General features: G+C 43.1%; 1 protein-coding gene across 1 annotated transcript in view; it reads left to right on the top strand.

Moving 5' to 3' along the window:
- Positions 1–21430, top strand: part of FLT3 (fms related receptor tyrosine kinase 3) — a 496362-nt gene that overhangs the window by 406433 nt on the left and 68499 nt on the right. The window contains exons 20-22 of the mRNA XM_086933459.1: positions 9999–10121; positions 15975–16086; positions 16175–16274. Coding sequence (XP_086789585.1) covers positions 9999–10121; positions 15975–16086; positions 16175–16274 — 335 coding nt within the window. The remainder of the gene's footprint in view (positions 1–9998; positions 10122–15974; positions 16087–16174; positions 16275–21430) is intronic.

Genomic DNA, 21430 nt, shown 5'->3' on the forward strand with positions numbered 1-21430 from the left:
GTCCATGGGTCAGCTGTGATTGTCTTTGCACATTTCCTGAGGAGTCTGTCTCTTAGTTTGCGAGGTTACCTGCGAAGATCAAAAGTGAGTGCTCTGGCCTTCCTCCCAGTTCCATTAGTCATCGGGTCATTTTGCTCTCCCTCTGCCAGTGCTTTTATCCTGCTAGTGTCTCCCATTGGCAGAGTGTTGGAGGATGAAGCAGTCTTAAATGAATTCAAACCTTTGCATCCTTCATTTTCTCTCTGAGAATTGTCGGGGGAGGAATCATGTGCACGATTGTTTATTCTATAACCCTCCGACCTGACAAGTACACTTAGGGATTGATTACGGAAGTGCTCCGATTCGGATTCGGGTTTGCAGAATCCAATTCGGAGCCCTTGTTACTGACCAAATTGTACACAGTTCCCAATTACTGATTATGATGCCCGTAAACTGGTAGGGCTGTCCGAAACTGTTCCGAAAGACATTTGGATAAGTCAAGTCTTTCAGAGCCAAATCGTACAGCCCTATGGACTTTTTTTATGAGCGATTATGAGGACCGATTTGGACAGTCGATCTGCATCGGCTTCTCCGGAATGAATCGGCTGCCGGAATCTGTCTTTGGGGACTCATAGCAGGCCCCCTTCACCCAGGTCCCTCTGAATCAGGCCCATAGGGGTTCTTCTTTGGAATACAGGCTCCCATTGAAGTCCGACTGAATCATATCTGGCAGCATCCAGATACATCCAAATCGCTCGTTTGGACTCACCCTATCTGAGTCATCCGGAAAGCATTCCGGGACCGATTCAGTAGGAATGCTTTCCGGACGAGATCGTAATCAGCCCCTTAGTGGATTTTTCTGGCCTTATTTGATACAACATGCAATTTCCATGTCAACATGGGGTCATAGTAAAGAAATTGCCTGTTTGGTTCCCAGTCCTTCATGGCTGTCCATTGTCCTGTATGTCACATTCTGTTTTGTGTAGGTCACTTAATACTTCTTCTGCACATTTATTTCCTACTTCTTCCTATAAAAGGACCTGGAACAGTCAATGCTATGTGTTGCAATTGCTCCAGTAATGTTTTACCCCAACTTAATTATTTTTTTTACAGATTTTCTTTCTTCAGTAATATTTTCCTAGATCCTGGAATTTTATTTGTATGTGTTTTTATATTTTAACATGTGTACATTTGTTATGTTCTAACGTGTACATTTGTAAAGTGAAACTGCTACCCCCAAGAAAGGAGGGGCTATCCTGGTACTAACACATCATATAAAACAATAACAGGAAATGCGAAGGTAACTCAGGTTGAAAGCCCTTATGGTTGAGGAAAGAGCCAGATGTTTAGGTCCTGTCTGAATAATAAAAGATTGATTCTTCCCTCATTTTCAATGGGAGTCTGTTACACCTTTTTGCTGCAGCTATCAAAACCATTTGACCGCCCTGGGAAGAGCAAAAGAAGCACAGCAACCTTCAAAAGAAGTTGGGCATTATACTTAATAACCGAGGAAGAGGGTGCCAATTGAATCTACCTGTTAGGAAGGAACCATCAGACAAGTGCATCATCTTGTGCACCAAAGACAGCAATTTAAAAACGTCTCTTTCCTTCACAAAGAGGCAGTGCAGGGAAGCCACGCATCACACACTTTATAATTCCTATGATGTCCCCCTTCTTAGGACATGGCAGTCTTCCTATTTCCTCAAGGTGGTAGATTTCCCACAAATGGTTTTCTCAAGTAAGGGGTTCATTATGATATCAGGTGGAAACTTTCCCCCCGACACCGTCTTGGATTTGAGAACTGACCGACTCGCTGTTGATGAACCTGTCGACCGATTACGATGTGACCAAACACTGTTCAGGCGGAGTCCCATTGATCCCTATGGGAGCCCGACAACACAGGCTCCTATGGAAAAATAGGGTGTTTGAGGAAAACCCTGCAACCTGTTGCAGGCACCTTATGGTGCCTGCTACACAGTGCAGGGTTATACAGGGGGTCCCTTATGTACCCCCTCATCCCCCAACCAGAGGCCTCAAAGTGAAGGGGGCCCTGCTAGGGTCCCCCAAAGTCCCTTTTCGTCACCCTTTTCATGTTGGACAGGCTGACTAGTAAAGGCTGTTGGAAACCAGCATTGTAATCGCTCGGTTGGAAACGATGTCCGTGGAGCTGTACGATGCTGTTCCGACTGACACAAATATTCCGAGAGCCATTCGGAACAGATTCAGAAAGACTGTTTTGTTGATAGGTCGGGCACATTGTAAACCGTCCGACTCGGTTTGAAGAGTTCCGACACGGTCTAGGTGTATGCGACTGTCGGCGGAGGCTTTCCGTCTGACATCGTAATGCGCCCCTAAGAGTCTTACCCTTTCCCGATTGTATGTTGGCTGTACATCATGTGTTTACCACCATTGGGATATATACATGGAGGTTCCTCACTCCATTTCTAGTATTTAGGGAGAACATAAATCCCCAGTGCACATGTTAGCTCTGTCTATCCAGTAGTATCTTTGGATACGTGGGAGAGCAATACCTACATCATAGACCCTCAAAGTTAATTCATCCTTTGCCATAGCTAGTAGTGCATTGTTTCATTGAAGAGACCATACTCTAGGTTCTGCATTTCTGAAGAACTCCGTTGTCACCCGATATGGTGTATTTTAAATGACGGACAAGAATTCGGCTTGTGCAATCATTTTGTACTCAGTCATATGCCCCAATAGGGAAAGTTTTATTCTCTTCCAATATCCCACATTCTCGCTGAATGTTCTCAGGATTTTGGACAGATTACATCAAATTAACTAATCAGCATCACATCCATGTAATAGATATTTCATTGTACGTAATCCCCCTCATTCATGGGGAATTTAGCTATTAGTTTAGGGTCCCAGTGTAACAAAAGGTAGAAAATTAATTTCTACCAGTTAACACATTGGTCTGAGAATTGGCCAACATATTTACAATCAGCAATACCCTATCCAGGGTCATCTTTGTGTAGCAACATAAAGCAGGATATAAAGAAATTCTATTGTCCCTTGTGGTGTTTCATCCCTCGTCAATGCATTTTCCTAGATCCAGCAAGCCATGGGTTCAAGGATCAATGCAAATCTCATAGAAGAAAGAGGGCACCCCTGTCTTATACCCCTTTTTAATTTAAACAGATTTAATGTGGCTCCATTCACTGTGACGCTGGCTAGAGGACCTCAATAGAGGAGTCTAAACCAGCTTAAATAGTTTAGTTCAAATCCCATCTTCTGGAAGTCCTTAACATATAGTTCCTTTCCAGACAGTCAAACACCTTACTTTAAGGCCACATTAGGTTCTGTCGCCCTACAGTATCTGCGCTCCACCCATATATCTTAGAATCCAGTAGATGCTTCTGTTAGGCATAAAACCTGATTGGTCAGGGTACATAAAATTATTAGTTATCACTTCCAGAAGTCCGGTCACTGTTTTTGCCAATAGCTTTTTTCTTTATTAAAATGGGAAGTATGTCAGATTGAAGCACACTCATTCAGAGGTTGGTTCCGTTTGTGAATGGGCAACATTGTGGCCATTTTGAGGTAATTTGCTAAGGTGCCCTTGGTTATTTTGTCTAGGTACATGTTTAAGAGTTGCATTGCTAGCTTGCACTTGATCATTTTGCAAAATTCTATTGGAAGGCTACTAGGTCTGGCCTGTAGGTTTCCTAGACTGTTGATCGTTAATTGCCTCTTCGATTCTCCCCCCCCACTTCTGATTATGTTGGAATATAGGTTTCCTCTATCAGACAACTAAATGCCTGGCAACAATAGGCCCGTCTAAAAGACTTGTATGTCAGCATCCTCCAAGTCACTCTGCAAGGTATAAAGGGTTTGGAACTATCCAGAAATATATTGGTTATGGTCATGCTACCTTGCACCACAATTCCATTGGGACGTATGATTTGACTAACCTGTTTAATCTAATGTTTTCACCTAATGTGTTGTTCATCTTTCTCAGCCAGGTGAGGAGTTTACTCACTTTATTGCCCACCTAATATACCCCTCTGTTACATGGCAAGAAGTGGTTGTGTGCTTTCCGTTTGACAGTTGCCTGATATTCCTACTTATTTTAAGCTAAACCGGTGCTCTAATATCTCAGATTCATTATTCAAATATCTTTTTTTCCAAGTTGAGTTTTCCAGCTTCCATTTGGTTCACTCCAGTTCACTTTCCCTTTTTAGATTGCTGAAGGCAGGCTTCTCGTTTCCCTCCAAATAACGCTTGCATTCACTTCTTACAGCCCCACCCCTTGGTCTTTTGATTTCTGATTAGTCTTTCCGTGGCTTGGCTTATTTTGTGTGTTTGTACAATTAGGTGTTTTGCTTTCATTCTTGATAATGTCCAGTGTCATGCACCTCTGGGTCCTGTATCAAAGGGGAATGGTCTGAAATACCCTTAGCTAAGAACCTTTCATTGTTAAACCTGTGTATATGCCATCTCCATTAGATGGAGCATTTATGTGGGAGAAGGCATCATGGGCTCCAGAGTACAATAAATACTAATTCTTTTGGGGGTTATTTCTATCCCATACATCTTCTAGGCTAAGGCCTCCACAAACTGATGCAGGTGCGGGCAGCTCTGGGGCTTGCACCTCTCAGCTGGTCTGTGTCGTCCAACATTGTTAAATTAAGACTCCCTCCATTACCAACCATCCATTTGATAGTTGTAGTAATAACAGACCTAACTTGTTCTGGGAAGTAGACTGGAGTTTGGTTGGAAGATAAACAGAAAAGAGGATGAGCCTTTCACCATTCCATGTCCCTGTCACCACTACATATCAACCCTGTGGGTCCAGGGTGATCAATGATCAATTGCGTTGATTTTTAAACTAAAATAGCTATACTACTGTAGCCTGATGTAACCACGGCAGGAGCTAATAGTCTATCACATCTCCTACCTAGCATCTGGCAGTTAGCACTGCTTAGTTGTGTCTCCTGGTGTGACTTATCATATCTGGATTGTGTCTCTTAAATGCCTGGAGGAAACTTCCCCTTTTTATTCTATTTGTCAGACCATCTGTGTTTCAGGATAGAATTCAGATTGTATCATTTTGTTGGAATTTCTTGTTTCCTGTTGCCATCATTTGGATTATCTATAATTTCTGGTACACTTTCTTTTTTGATGCGACCTTGGGGGCGTGTATGACAGTGCTGTCTTGTACGCTGAGTGATTATAAGATAAAACTGCCCCTTTTTTTCCCCTTGAGCTCACCCCCAACACCATGCGCCGCAGGGTCCCACCTCCTCACATTCTCAGTTTGCTGGGAGCCTGTCACCCCCTCTAGTCAGGCCCTTAATTTTAACAACAATCGACGACTATAGTCAAACTGTGCAGACACCCACCCCCATATTATACCTATTTGAACAGCTTGCTGTTATACGTTTTGGTAATCCATAATCACTATTTTATTGATACATGCTTTGGATCGACCTTTCCTGTTCATGGATCAGTCTATATCTCATGTGTCCTTCTGGCTTTACTCACTGGACTTAAACGATGCGGGAATCAAGTGTCTGTTAGAGTTCTACTTCTGTACTCAGGTTCAGGTTAGCTCTTCTTGCACTTGACCCACTCAGGATCCTTTTTGTCAAGTGTATTTCTGCTGGGCAGACTCTGGAGTAGAGGGCTACCATCAGGACCACTGATTGTTCCTTGATGCTGTAAGTTGTTTCTGTGTTTGTTTCATTTCTGTCCCTCTCTTCTCTCTATCTTCTACCATTTGCATCTATGGTAATTGGTCTCAGGCTCGGACTTGTCTATAGGTCAATCATGCAGTGCCAATAGGCTGGTCTCACTGATCACTCTGTAGGCCGATTGTTTTTAGTAGTTTGGGGTTATGTCGCTTTGGGTGCACCACAAATAGTGGAGAATGCTTTTTTTAAATGTTTATTAGGGGTGCCTAACAGTACTTCAAATGCGGTGGTACATGAGGAACTGGGAGTGCAAGTTTTAAGTGATATATTGGCTCTACGTCCCATACTTTTTTGGCTAAACTGCTGGTTAAATAAGAAGTTAGTTCTTACCCATCAGATTCTTTCTGAAATAATGAGTCTAGATCATAGATTACGCATCCTGTGGGTAAGGTACATAAAAAATTGTTGTGAGGAGCTGGGGCGGCTGGATCTTTTTTACAAAGCTGACCCGATCATTAAACAAGATGTTGCCTTTACAAAGAATTATTTTCTTCTGGTAAGGTCTATGATTCAAGAAGAATTAGGCAAACAGAGTGTCCGCATTCATTTACTGCTAAAAACTGTTACAGGCATTGAGCCCTATCTCACGTACCCCATCTCTACTCAGGAATGTTTTCTATTGACAAGATTCCGGTTAGACTTTTTACATTTGTTATTAGCAGTACCAAAAGGTAGCCACAGAGGCCAAGTGTTAGCACCCTGCGGCTGCGACTACAAGTCTCCGCAGGATCTGCTTCACTTCATGTTTTTCTGTAATTTTTATGTGGGGCCACGTCAATATTTTTTATTTCCTCTTTAAAAAAATTGAAATTTTCCCAAGTCCGCCCAGCTCTCCTTTACCTACAGCTGCTTTACCCTGAATGTATTTTATTTGTGGTAGGATTTTTAAAAGCTGTTGTTAGGATTAGAAATAGTCTGCCCGATTGAATTGATCATGTATGATTCATTTGCTTTAAAAAAATAATGTATCTGTTGTGTGTACCGTGTAGAATCCTGTACAGTTTATTAATTTGTATACATTATGCTGAGTCTTGTCGGGATGATCTTCATGCTCGGTATACTCTTGTTGAACTGTTTTAATACGTTTTAACTATGTATCTTTTATGGTTTTAAAACTTAAAACCGAATAAAGTGTTTTGAAATTGAAATAGTAGTTTGTGGGCCTGTTTTAAGGCTCAGTGGGCTAATATTTTCTTGCTGATTTCACTGATATTGTCACAAGCATTGCCAGCAGTAAATACAGATTCATGCAGTCTCCCACACCTTGAAAATTACCCATACAGTGTGCCTTTACAGGCTCAAAACTGGCTTGATCTGCATAAGGGGGCCACTTTTTCAACTATATTGCTCTCTAATCGAGGCTACTTTTATTTTGGTGCCCGGGCCTATTTTTTATCCTAGTCCGACCCTGATTGGTCTCTACCTTTCTATCCAATCACATGTCCCCACCGCGGTTAAGAAGCTCCTGGATTTACCTTCAGCTGTTATATTTGCCAGGGAACAGCATCATATATTTTATATCTTTTTCATTGAGTAGTTTTGTGACTGTATCAAAACTGTGTTTGTGTTTTTGAACGGGTATAATGAAGTCCATGAAGATGGGCACAACTGTTTTTTCAAAACTTATGTCCCCATTTTTGATGTCCACTTGAAGGATTGCTTTGCCTGTCTCAATGAATGCAGATACGGGCAATAATCGCCCTTGGAGGTGCTCTGTGTTTTGGTGGGTGTATAGAAGCTCTCTTTGCCTTTTTTATGGGGATTATTTTGATAGTCCCTTTGATTTTAAGGATTTTAGTAGCCACTCTTCCAGAAAAAAGTTCTGTGCTGGGTCCTTCCACATTTTCTTGTACCCCCAGCAGTCCAATATGTTCCCTTCTTCATCTTTCCCTTGTGTCTTTAATCTATGCTTCCTTAAGCCTTTAACTGTGAAGTGTAGCGTTTTGACTTCATCTAATGATTTTGATTGTCATTTCCATTTGTTTCAATGCATAATTCATTTTTTTAAATCCATTCGGAAGAGATATTTTTGGAGTGCATGACGGCCATTATTCCATCCATGAGCAATGGGTTACATTTTAGAGGCATATTGTTTTTCTTTGCTGCTGTCTCTTGTTTCGGCCCCTCTCTGGGAGGGTTCATATTTTCAAGACTTCAGGAACTAGACATCTTGCTTTGCTTTTCTACTTCCATGCTCCTGACTGAAAATCTTCGGTTAACTGGGGCTGAATGTTGTGTTTTTAGTCTCTTTGTCGTGGATTCTTTTAGAGCCTGATTCACAAAGGTAAACTGAGACGAAAGTCTAACTTTATGACTTTCGGCATTCACACAGGGCATTTACGAGTAGTAAAGTTAGACTTTTGTCTCAGTCAAACTTAAGTTTTGGTCTTAAGCTTAACTGAGACCAAAACTGAGACAAAAGTCTAACTTTACTACTCGTAAATGCCCTTTGTGAATACCAAAAGTCGTAAAGTTAGACTCTTGTCTCAGTTTACCTTTGTGAATCGGGTCCGCAATGTTTTGCAAGGTCATACCAATGTAGGTCATATTCATTTAAATAAAAGTAATATTTGTTTTCACATATTTTTTAAAGATTTCAATGTGTGCCATATTCACTTAATCGGTCTCATATTCATTTCAACAAATGATATGTTCATTTCAAAGACTGTCACTGCCATTTCAATAAGCATAATTAATATGAATACTTGTCAAATTCATTAAAGGTGTATCATATTCATTTAAATGCATAATATGTATGTATAAACGTAATATTATTTCAAGATGTAATTAATTGTAATGCCTATTACAGAATTTTAGCATCATCCATTATCATTTCTAAGTAGGTCATATATTTTTTAAGCCCTGTCGTAATCATTTGAATTTTTACAAAATGAATTTCAGTGATTGCCACATTTTCAAAGACTTTCATATTATCTTTGAACCATGACATTCATTTCAACTTGTGACAGTCATATTTTCTTTTCTAGTGGGGATTATATTCATTTCAATGTGTGCCATGTTAATTTCTGGGCAAGTGGTACTTATTTTCATTTTTGGATCTAACATTAATTTTGGGGGGCAATGGTGATTAGTATGTTGATTTTGATGTTTTTGTGTGTTTCAAAAGGTGTCCCAATTGTATGGCTGCAATTTTAACATGAGCGTAACAAACATGATTCTTTAGTCACAGACCTTCATGCATTGCTGGCATCAGTGGATTTACAGACATATCAGAAGCGACAGTAGACCTGGGATGGGAGCCTATCTATGAGTAACATTTCATCAAAGAATAGACAAGAGACATGCCTTTCAATGCCCTAATAACCCATCCAAGAGTAATGACATTTCTAGAAGCATGTTGGAAGTGCTGATTACAGAATGAATGCATATAACGCCCGCAAAGTGCAGTCCAAATGTCATGGTTTATCTACTCACAGGGTTATATCCATTGATTATTTGGGCTTCTCCAGAAAAAGAGAATGTGAAAGATACTTTTGCAGGATTCCCCCCATGTTTTGAGTAACTTTTGGAATTTTATACATTTTTCAAAGGTTTCTAAATGTACACCTGGGAAGTAGTGACAGCCGCATAATCACAGGAGCTGCCCTGGAAAACACATTGGCTCATAGTAGAGATATTTCCCATGATGCAATTACACTTTGTAACGTTTTTCTTCACCTTTTCCCTGCAATAGAATCCTTCACTTACACACACCACCAGATTCTGAAGTATTCCCTTTCCATTCACATTTTGCCCGAGGAAAACGATTTACTCCTGCACTTGGAAGGAATAATTCTCCACCTCTTTGGCTGAGAAAATGTTTGTGAATATTCACAAAGTAGGCAGGACAGAGTCATGATAGAAAAAGATTTGTGGGAGTAAGCCTTATTTACTAGTGTAAAAGGAAGGGGCATATTAGAAAGAACCTCGTTAAAATTATCACTGTTTTAGTGGCAGGAAACTGCAGCGAAAACGGCGATAATGGGCTTGCTAATAAGCGGTATAGAATTCTAACAGAAGCCCAGGTTAGATGTCCTGCACATCTAACCTGGGCTTCTATTGGAATTCTATCACGCATATTAGCAAGCCCATTATCGCCGTTTTAGGGGCAGTTTCCTGCCACTAAAACTGCAATAATTTTAACGAGGTTCTTGCTAATATGCCCCTAAATGTTCTGAACAGGACTGACTTTACACTCGCAAATTGATTTTCTGGTAAATTGAGCTGTGCAAAGAACTTTGTGAATAGGTCCATTTCCCCTGTTCTGAGTACTGTATACAGACAAGCTTTGCGTTTCTTTTGTAGTGTATTCACCGAGACCTGGCTGCTCGGAACATACTGGTGACTCATGGAAAAGTAGTGAAGATATGTGACTTTGGGCTGGCAAGAGACATCATGAATGACTCCAACTATGTCGTCAAAGGCAACGTAAGATAATTCTTTCTAAACAGTCATTTTCTCACCTGTGTACAAGAAAAGCAGTAGAAATTAACATGATTCATAATATTTAATTCACATGAGAACTTTACCCCTGCTTTATAAGTGACATATTAAATTATGCTTCTGTGACGTGTTGAACACTGTGAAATCACCGCAACAATCAAAGTGTCCCTCAATAAATACCCTGAAGCATATTTAGCACAAGGCGTGCAGTTAGTGTTTCTAAGTTGAGTAGATAGTTGTCGTAAAACGAAATGGGGGGTTCTGACTGGCACAGGTATGCACCTTTGTCCAAGAAGGGACCCTTCCTACTAGTCAAGGTAAGAGAGTTAAACACTTTAGATGCCAGGACCCCTTGTGGCTGCAATCGCTGGATTCCTTCCATTATCATTTATGATGCAGATACACTCAAAAGGCTTAATGTTGTGGGGAGGGGAACAAACTGTATCTGCTTGGAACCTGATAAAGGCTTAATAACAAGTTCTTCGACCTGCCCAGCCTGCAAGATGCCTATTCCCGCAATCCTAATGTCCCCGATCCAGGCTTTGTTTAAAGCCAAAGAAGAGGGAGTTGGGGAATAGCGCAAAATTTTAAATCCCTCCTATTGAACGCTAGATCATTGGTGAAGCACAGCTTAGATTGTGCTGAGCTAATGCAGGATGAAGAGCTTAAAATTGCTTTCGTCACTGAATCCTGGACTGATGCGGCCTCTGGTCCGGATTTAGACAAAGCCACCCCGCCAGGTTTTCTCATCTTCACATTGGATAGGCCACAGAGGAAAGGGGGGGGATTGGCAGTAATATACCACAACTCTCTTAATGTTAATTTTCAACCATTAGTCTTGGATACGTGTGAAGCGTTGGCCTTTAACTTCACTCTCTTCAATCACCATTCCTTTAGAGGATGTCTAGTATATAGACCTCCGGGCCCGAAAAATACTTTTCTTAGCTCAGTGGGAAGCATATTGGAGGAGGGCTTGTGTGCCAAGGCCTTCACGGTATTAACGGATTTTAACTACCACTTAGTAAATCTTCTGGATACTGACACGAGAGCACTAACTAATTTGATGGATGGCGCTGAATTAAAGCAATTGGTGAAGGGACCCTCCCACAAGGCGGGCCATACCTTGGATGGTATCTTTTGTAACCATCCAGCCCTGGAATTTTGTAACCATCCAGCCCTGGAATTTACAAACACAATACCAGTTACGTGGTCAGACCACGCTGCCGTATTGTTTACTACATTGGTGCTGAGGTTACACAGAGGTCAGATCGAATACCTAAACCTGCCAAGACCTTTAGGGCCTGGAATAAAATAGATGGGACACTATTGGATGATCTCCTGACCGCATCCATAGAGGTACTACCTCTGGAGGTGGAGGCGGTGGCTCTGGCCTATACAAAATGGATTGATAAGGCCTGTGCCACTCTTGCCCCTCCCAAACTCTGTCTCCACACCAGGTCGCAGCCCTCAGCTCCTTGGTTCTCGGATGATCTTAGAAAGCAGAAATTAGGCTGTAAGAGACTGGAAAGGGTATGGCGCAAAGAGTATAAGGAAACTGATAAAAAGCTATTTAAAGAAAGCCTGCTAGTTTATAAAAATAAATGTGATAGCGGCGAAGCAAGGTTTCTTCACCAACCGCATTAACCTAGCTAAAAATTCGGCAAAAGAACTGTTTAAAGCAGTTTCATGTCTGGCCTTCCCTGAACCCACAGCTATGCCCCCTAGTCTTGAGCTATGTGAGGAGTTAGCGAAGTTTTTTTCCAAAAAGGTTGAGACTATCTTCAAGGCCTTTTCTGGCCTGGACACGTTGAACCGCCCACTGACCAGAGTGGAAAACACTACCGAATATCACCTGGGGGCAAACTTGGAGTGTTTTACCCCAGTGAAGGTTGAGGATATAAAGGGACTGCTTCAACTGATAAAATCAGGCTCACCCTTAGATCCATGTCCGGCAGCTGTGATTAAGTTGACTTCAACCCCCATTGCCACATCATTGGCAGCCATGTTCAATAACATGATTGCGACTAGAGACTTTCCGTCCTGTTGGAAACGAGCATCAATTTTGCCTTTATTAAAAAAAAACAAATTTGGTTATTAGAGACCCCAACAATTACCTCTCTATAGCGAGACTCCCCCTCCCAGCTAAAATCATAGAAAAGGTGATGAATGTCCAACTTAGTGCATTCTTAATGGCAACCCAGGCGTTGGACCCATCGCAACACGGTTTCAGAGCCAGCCGTAGCACTGAATCAGCACTAATCAAAGCTACTGAGGAGATCAGAGCAGTAACCGATGCTGGTGGGAGAGCAGCACTGGTCCTTTTGGACCTTTCTGCGGCCTTCGATACGGTCCACCACGTAATATTGTTGGACCGTTTGAAGACATGTGGGGTACAAGGGAAAGCATTTAACATCTTGGAAGCTTTCCTTACCAACAGAGTTCAGAGTGTGGCACTCGGTGAATACAATTCTAAACCTTTTGTTTTACCCTGTGGGGTGCCCCAGGGTTCATCCGTGAGCCCCACTCTGTTCAATATATATGTTACCTCACTAGCCCCAGTAATCCGAGCATTTGGCTTTGAACACACCTCTTATGCTGATGACAGCCAGATAGTGGTGTCACTGTTACCGGGCAAAGAGGAAGGAGTAACAAACAAATTTCAGGATTGTATGCTGGCAGTGGGAAACTGGATGGCCGGAAATTGCCTTAAATTGAACTCGGCAAAAACGGAAGTTATAGTGTTTGGTTCAAACCCTAATTTCTGGAGTCCAAATTGGTGGCCTGAAGGCATGGGCAAGGTCCAAGGTTAAGAACCTAGGGGTACTGATTGATGACCAGCTGTCCTTCAGGCCTCAGGTCAATGCGTTGTCCTCCTCCATCTTTTTCCTGCTCAAGACAATCCGTAAAATCCTTCCCTTCCTTCCAGAAAGCTGCAAGAAAACAGTTGTCACTGCGCTGGTTCTATCGCGCTTGGATTATTGTAACAGCTTGTTTCTTAATATACAACAGGGCATCCTGAACAAAATGCAGGTTCTGCTAAATGCCGCAGCACGCTTAATTATGGGCATTCCTAAGTATGCCTCTGTCACCCAGGAGCTTGTTAAACTTCACTGGCTCCCGGTGCGAAAGCGGATCTCTTTCAAAGCTCTTTGTACGGTGTTCAAGGCCTTGCGAGGTCTAGGCCCGTCTTTTCTTCAGCAGTATTTTCGTTGGTATCATCCTGCAAGACGCCTCAGATCATCTGAGGCAGGGCTGGTTGCGGTGCCTCAAATTTGGAAAGCACGGTGGGGGTGAGAAGCTTTGTGCTGGGAGCAGCCAAGGCCTGGAACGCCCTGCCCCTGGCTCTTAGGAAGGTTACGGATCTGATGGCCTTTAGAAGAGGTCTTAAGACTTGGCTGTTTACTCTCTAATCTCTTCTTGGCCTCTGCTTTGGAGTATTACTTAGCGCCAGGACACCTACGGGTAACAGTGTGCTGTAGAAATTTCAAAAATAAAAAAATAAATAACCCCTGCTAACCCCCTTGAGAGCCGGGCATGAGCAGACAGGATGGATAACCAATCATATTTGAATTTATACCGAGAGCATTTGCATTTTGGCACTGATCCGCAGTGGTAAAGTGCCCAGAATCCTAAAGCCAACAAAAACAGGTCAGGAAAAATAGGAGGAAGAAGCAAACAGTTTGGGCATATTCCTGCAAAAAGGGCCATTTCCAAAAACAACATATTTGATAAATGTTGATTTTCATCCAGGAAATGCACGCATATAGCACCAAGCCTGCAAAGTATAAATACAGAAAGGTAATACACATGCCAGCTAATGGGGGCTCTTTTGCCTGCGTTGAGCTAAAGGTGAATGATGCTACCACAAAGCTAATGGCTGGAGAGGACTGACTCTTTGCTGCATTCTATGTAGACTGTTGTTTGGATTGATCCAAAGTCTGACGACAGAACAACTGATCATAATGTCAACTGGTCTTAATTTGGCTGCCTCAAAGCCCCTTTTCACATGTATTAAAATTGTGAATATCATGTATTCATTGTGAGAAACTAACAGGTTGAAAACAGCAGTTTAAAGACCAGGCCAAAAATCAACTCATGCCTGGTGTAAGGGTTCATACATTCCATGGAGTTGTATAGCTGTAACAAAAAGCAGCAATACGATAGGGTGAGGCCCCTTATACAATCATAATTACAGACCATCATCTTCTTGTATCCATCATTGGGATTTAATTGACCATATGCAAGAAACTGGGTTCTTGGTTGACTAGGTGTGAATCCTGGTCAAGCAGTAAACACAATCCTTGTCAGGGTGAAGCACAAGCCAAACCTAAATTAACCTGTGCTTAACCCTCTGGTAGCTTTGCTCAAAGCAGTCAGGCTAAACGTAGAGGCAATCTGTAAAGTATTTATGCATCACACAAACAGTGATAAACTGAAAACACAACACAAGAAAAATCCCAAAGTAATTTAGAAAAATATAGTACATTGCAGTAAATAAAATGATACCACAACAATAATACATTTTAAAGTTTTCGATAAATAATAGTGCCAAGAAGCACAAACTACCAACTGAGGGTATCTGCTCTCACTGGACTGGGGCAAAATCACAAGGTCAGGCTGACAATGATGGAGTGCAGGCTGGGCACAGGCGCAATTTTAGCCCACTGGGAGTTGTACCGTGTGACAGGAGTTTGTTTCTAAAAAACAAAATCTAATGCCCCAGCACCCTGGTAGGAGGGGCCTTGCATTAATTTGTTTTCTCTTTGTGACCACCAGTTATTTCCTGCTGGTAATGGACAGGAGAAAGAGGACTTGTGCCCACTCTAAATAGGCTGGGAGGTGTAATGTCCGTACTTTAATGGCCCCTACACTATTGGCCCATTGAAGTCAGTTTCCTGACAGCAGTCAGCGGGGGCACTGAACTGTACTGCTAATGAGCTTGAGGAGCGCTGGGTTCCCCTGCTCACAACCAATCCTTGCTTTGCTCTCATTCTGTTTACTCGTAAAAACAGCATGACAGCAAGGCACAGATTGGTTGTTTTTAAAGCAGCAAGTTTAGGCTGCGGTGTTGTGAATGGAGTTATTGTTGCTTGGTGGAGATGGTGCTGGCAGCATGTTCGGCGTCAGCAACAAGAGGGCCAGAGGTGTTTGTATGATCTCCGCCACGCTCCAAAATGCTGAAAAATGGAACAGATGAACAAGTGGTACGACAGGGTACACTTTGGAGGTGTCGCATGTAAATTAATGGCAAAAGCAGAGGGTGGGGATTCGTCAGCTCACAGACATAATCTGGACTGGGACAGGTTTCATGCAATAGTGGTTGCGGCTCTTAAGTCGCTAGACACTTGCATTAAACCTGTGTCCCTGCAGAGTGAGTTTGTGAGTTATAACGCATAAGCGCCAGAGATGCTGACTTTGGGGCTAGGGAAACAGGTTTGACTCTTGGCGCCCCTTAACATCCTGCGATTCTGTAAAAATCACTTAATGGTCCAGTGCCCATAAAAAATGATGGTATCCCTGTGTAAGGTAACTGGTGCTTAAATAAAGCACTCCAAAACACTCGGGTCGAGTTCGCGCGCTAGACTGATTTTATAGTGCAAACTAAGAGGCAGTGAGCCTAAAGGCACTGCTAGACTCTCATAGTGCTTACCAAAATATTCACTTTGCTTGCTGTACTATTTGTATATGCCACCAACCGCCACTTTTAATGTATTATGTATCTTGATGATAACGGTGCTGATACTCTGGGTGTTTCAAATGTTGTCATGATAAGTCTTTATTTGCCACATGTCTAAATCTTGCTTACAGTGATATGATATTGTATGTACTCTTATCCAGGCTCGGTTACCAGTAAAATGGATGGCCCCTGAAAGCTTGTTTGACGGAATATATACCATCAAAAGTGATGTTTGGTCTTATGGAATAATGCTGTGGGAAATATTCTCTCTTGGTACAGTATGGTTCACATGACACGAGAAAATACAATTGTTTATATGTAACATAGCCTTAGCAATGAATATGTATCTCATTATTTATAGGTGTGAACCCATACCCAGGCATGCAGGTGGATGGAAACTTCTACAAACTCCTACGGAATGGCTTTAAGATGGATCAGCCGTACTATGCCACAGAAGAAATGTAAGTGGTTGTTGAACTAGTATGGTATAGGACTGCTTGTGCCATCAATGAGAACCATCAACAGCGTGGTCATAGTTAGGAAAAAAAGGTGCCAGAGATCACAGAGCCGTAAATGTTTTTTCATACATGTGGGTGTCCTATAAGTGTTACTTGTGTGATCCCACTTGCACTCAATGTTCATAAAGCGTAATCAATTGTTGCGTGCTCTAGGGTGCACTCTCCGTTATGAGTGCTTGGAAATATGAGTTAGCAGCGTGCCCCAGAATTGGGTGACGTCCCCTAGTCACAGCAAAAGTCCCTTTACTGAGTTGTGAAATTTCAAAACTGAAAATAATATCCTGTTCGATTTCATAGAGGTTGAGTTTTTCAAAATGTTTTATTCAACCATTAGGTATCAACCTTAATTCATGCGAGAGGTCCCGGATCCCGGACGAGCCCCCGGATGACATTTTGGGATAAAATAATGGATTATTTTGTGTGATATATTCACAACTTACCATGAATTAAGATTGATACCTAATGATGTTGCAGAATGCAGCAGCTCGCCTGATTCTGAAATTCCCCAAGAGATCTGCTTCCAAAGCAGCCCTTCAGACCCTTCTCTGGCTCCCAGTAAGGAGCAGGGTCGAGTTTAAGGCCCTTTGTACATGCCATCGTATCCTGACCGGGAAGGCACCAGCGCCGCTTCAGAGTTTGATCACCCGATACGCGCCTGCGCGCACCCTGCGTTCCTCCTGTGGAGGGCTACTAAAGATCCCCAGGATAAAAAAGGCACGCATGGGAGGTAGATCTTTCAGATACCTGGCTGCAAAAAGCTGGAATGCCCTACCACTGGACCTTCGCCTGGAGCCATCTGAACTTGGCTTCAGGAAGAAGTTAAAAACCCACCTTTATACACAGTAAGCCGAGCAGACCCTGCGGCACAACTATGCTGACTCCACTCGCCATAGCGCGGGGACACGCCATCTGAGCGTAACCAGACGCTTTACAAAATTCCCTAATAATAATAATTAAGTGAAAATTTGCATAATTGAAGAATATACGTTAACCTAGGATGGAAACAAATGAATTAACATTGTTATTAAGCTCAGAACTGACCTCAATTACAGTACTCCACACCTACAAGAACAAGCATTTGCAATGCAATAGGTCTCGCATTTACGTGAGTTTGAGCTATTGGCATTGCCACTGACAATGCCTTTTATTTTTGTGTTCGTTTTTTAAAACAATTAAAAGGCATTGTCATTTAACATGCCAATAGCTTAAACGCACGCAGATGCGAGACCTATTTGCATTGAAAATGCTTGTTTTTTAGTACCTGATCAGACATCAAAATAAGGGGGATATGTACAAGTTCTACTGGGAGCTCAGCTGGCCAGGCCTGAGAACAGAAGCCAAGCAGGCACTCCACTCCATCCTCAAAGGGTTGTAGAACCAGCAGGGGTAAATCAAGCCTAGTCCAATGACTCTGCACTAACCAAGGTGAGAGCAGCTTCACGCAGCAGAGGGCACCCCCCTCCTTTGGAGGCAGAGAGCCCTTTGCTCGGTGGAGGGTGATCATTGTCAGCGAGACAGAGGTGTTTGTCCCTGAGACTGCAGGTAAAGGAGGATGAATCGCATTTAAAAGTGAACTAAACGAAACACAGGGTTCAAAGCGCCCGCTAATTGATGCATTGTAATAAAACCAATAGAGCTCTCACCAGTAATTAGCCTGCTTTTGAAACTTTTCAAATGCACAGTCCGAGGAGATCAATAGGTGCTGATGAGGCTTGTGATCCGTGGGTAAGAAGCCCCGAACAGAGGACGCCGCCACCATATATCACCGCCTGGGAGGAGGCGGGCCTCTCAGAAGCGGATGACAGCTTTCTGATGGGAAAGCGAGGAGAAATCAATGACACTTCTCAAACAAGAGCTCATGATTATTGGAGATGTGAAGGCTGAGGCAACAATTTTCTCGACAAGCTGGAACTGCGGGCAGGGAGATAACTCACAATCCTACCCAAGATGTCTCCCTTTCACCAGCTCCTGTGTTCCTTAACAAGCATTGTGAAAGCAAATAGGTTTGGGATTCAACAGTGACTACTTACAGATGGACACAGCATATGGGCACACAAACCTAACATGCACATGCTCCCATGTAGACTCACTCACCTTAGCACACAGGTTAACTGCCATACAGGCACGCGCGCCAGGCACAGTCTTTTAAAAAAAGAGGCGCTCAGACTAACAGATCTATAGCCCCACACCCCCAACTTACCAGGCAGACACCCACACACAGAGGTCAAGACATATACAGGCACACCTGCAAATGAACAGTCATAAAATCCTGTAATGTAGGAGGCACAAGCCAATGTGCATCAGGGGAGCGGAAGGCAATACCCAGATGACGGCAGCACATTGTCATAGAAGCAATGGTTGAAACTGTGCAGTTCGTGGTGGCAGGCCTGTGCAGCTGTAGTTCGGGGTTATGTCTGAGATGGAAGTGTGTTCCTTGAAGAATCCCTACCCAGACTACGAACCCGCCTGCAGCCTGGACATGCCTTTCCACAAAGCTGGAAAGGTAAATAAAGCCCTTGGCAGAGGGCACGGGGACCTAGGAACTTTAGTAAAACAGGCAGACTGTAAGTAAGAGAGTGACCGAGCCCCGGAAGGTTTGAGGGCAGGACCGGGCGGCATGGAGAACGAAAACATGCGCAGCTGTCGGTATGAGGGAGTAATTACCACAAGTGAAATGTGGCGAGCCACCGTCAAAGTGAAAGGGCGCATGGTGTGTTGAAGGCGGCTTCTCGCGAGTGCTGTGTGGGGCAGAATTTAAAATGAGCAAAAGGCATTCTCAAAGTGAAAGCGCACATGGCACGCAGCAAATAAAAATAACAAGGTCGTGTGGCAGCAGGAGGAGGCGTGGTAGCGGGGGGGTTGAGGGAGGCCTGCACTTGCAGGAGCGATAATTGCTGCCATTTGGCGGCGCGCACTCACGCAAGTAGATCGCCTCACGTGCACTCGTTGCCATTGATGGCAATGCAACGCGTGCACGTTTTTGGCCCAAAAAGCAAGTCAATTACATGAGGTCCCCTCCTATGCAAAGCATGCGCGTTGCGTAGGCGAGACCTAAAAAGGAAGTGAAACTCCTTGGATATAGGCAAACTAGTATCAGCCACACATCTCACTGAGCCTAACATCATGATTATGGGACCAACGGCTTAACATCGGTGCATGCCGCCTAGAACACCTACTCACAAATTAAGCCCTGAGAATATTTCCTCTTCCAAGTTTACCACACTATTTATGTCTTTCAAAATATCTTTTACGTTATTTGCTGCGTTTGCAAAAAGTTTCATTCATTACATTTATTGTTGTATGTGAAGAGGAATGAGCAGATGTTCATGTGCTTTATGCTGAATTGGCCTCCTTGCACCTAGGGCTTTGTGCTCAGCCACTTCCCTACTCATTCTGGCCTGGTGGTGTAAGAAAGTACGATTTTGCATCTGATTTTGTTCCTTTGCCGCAGCCCACGCTGAATTGATCTTTTCATTGACACCAAAACCAACTGCTCAAAAAGAACCTCAAAGTCAGGAAACTGTGGAGGGCATTGTTGGGCTTTGTTATGCCACTACCACCTTGTACGGTCACTTAAAAACTGGTCCAGTGATGCAAAGAATGCCACAGAATAAACCAAAAACATACCTATCAACTCTGTGGCAACCTGCATTTGGGTTTCATTCTCATTACACCTCTAGAGGTATAGTGAGTGGTAAATGACTGCACACTCCTGACACAGGTGAGTTTCTTCTTGTGGGGTAACTAAATTTAGCTCTAGTTGGTTGGACTAACTATCAAAGCAACAACCATTTGCAATGCAATAGGTCTTGCATTCACGCGAGTTTGAGCTTTTGGCATTGTAAATGAGAATGCCTTATATTTATGTTTTGGGTTTTGAAACATAAATAAAAGGCATTGTCATTTACAATACCAACAGCTTAAACTCTCGCAAATGCGAGACCTATTGTATTGCAATAAAGGGCCTTCTCGACAGCTTGTTAGATTGTAAATATCAGAAAAATAGACAGCCTGCGAAGGCTTCAATAAAGTGATAAATAGTGTAGTGAAGAAGATATGAGAGTGTTGTAAATTACACAGACACAAAGTGTGAAGTAAGAGTTACATATGATCTGAGCTATAAACACTAACAAACACCTTTTACTTTGTGATTTCAATGTCGTGGCTCAGGAGGAAAAGTGGGAGGGGGGGCTATTTCCTGCCTTCTCCGTGATTTGAGTGTGCAGTGTGGCATTGTGTAATATTATTGCTATATTTGGCCTAATAAAACACTCCAGCTGTAGTAAGGCCATGGCTTCACCTCCTGGTGCAGAGCGGGCTGTGGATTATGGCAGGCATGGAGGAATGGAGGGAAGGTCTTGGCTGCAGCTTCAGCCTCGTACAGTGCCCCTGCTATTACTAGTGAGTGAGAGGCGTTGAGGTGGTAGTATTGGTATTGGTGGTGGTGGTATTAGTATTGGGGGTGGTGGTATTAGTATTGGTGGTGGTATTGGTGGTTGTGGTATTGGTGGTATTGGTAGTGGTATTTGTGGTGGCAGTATTGGTACTGGTGGTGGTGGTATTGGTGATGGCGGTATTGGAATTGGTGGTGGTAGTATTGGTACTGATTGTGGTGGTAACGGTATTGGTGGTGGTTTTGGTGGTGGTATCGGTGGTGGTAGGGGTGGTGGTGGTATTGGTGGTGTTGGTATTGGTGGTGGTATTGGTATTGGTGGTGATATTGGTACTGGTGGTGGTGGTATTGGTGGTGGTGGTATTGGTGTTGGTGGTATTGGTATTGGAGGTGGTATTGGTGGTGGCAGTATTGGTATTGGTGGTGGTGGTATTGGTATTGGTGGTATTGGTGATGGCTGTATTGAAATAGGTGGTAGTGGTACTGGCATCGGTGGTGGTGGTATTCGTTGCGGTTTTGGTGGTGGTATTGGTGGTGGTGGTATTGGTGGTGGTATAGGTGGTGGTGGTAATGGTGTTGGTGGTGATATTGGTGGTGGTATTGGTGGTATTAGTTGTGGTATTGGTGGTGGTGTTTGTGGTATTGGTGTTGGTATTGGTGGTAATGGTGGTATTGGTGGTGGATTTAGTGGTGGTATTAGTGGTGG

Source organism: Lissotriton vulgaris, chromosome 8 (assembly GCF_964263255.1).
Source record: "Lissotriton vulgaris chromosome 8, aLisVul1.2, whole genome shotgun sequence".
Lineage (NCBI taxonomy): Eukaryota > Metazoa > Chordata > Amphibia > Caudata > Salamandridae > Lissotriton > Lissotriton vulgaris.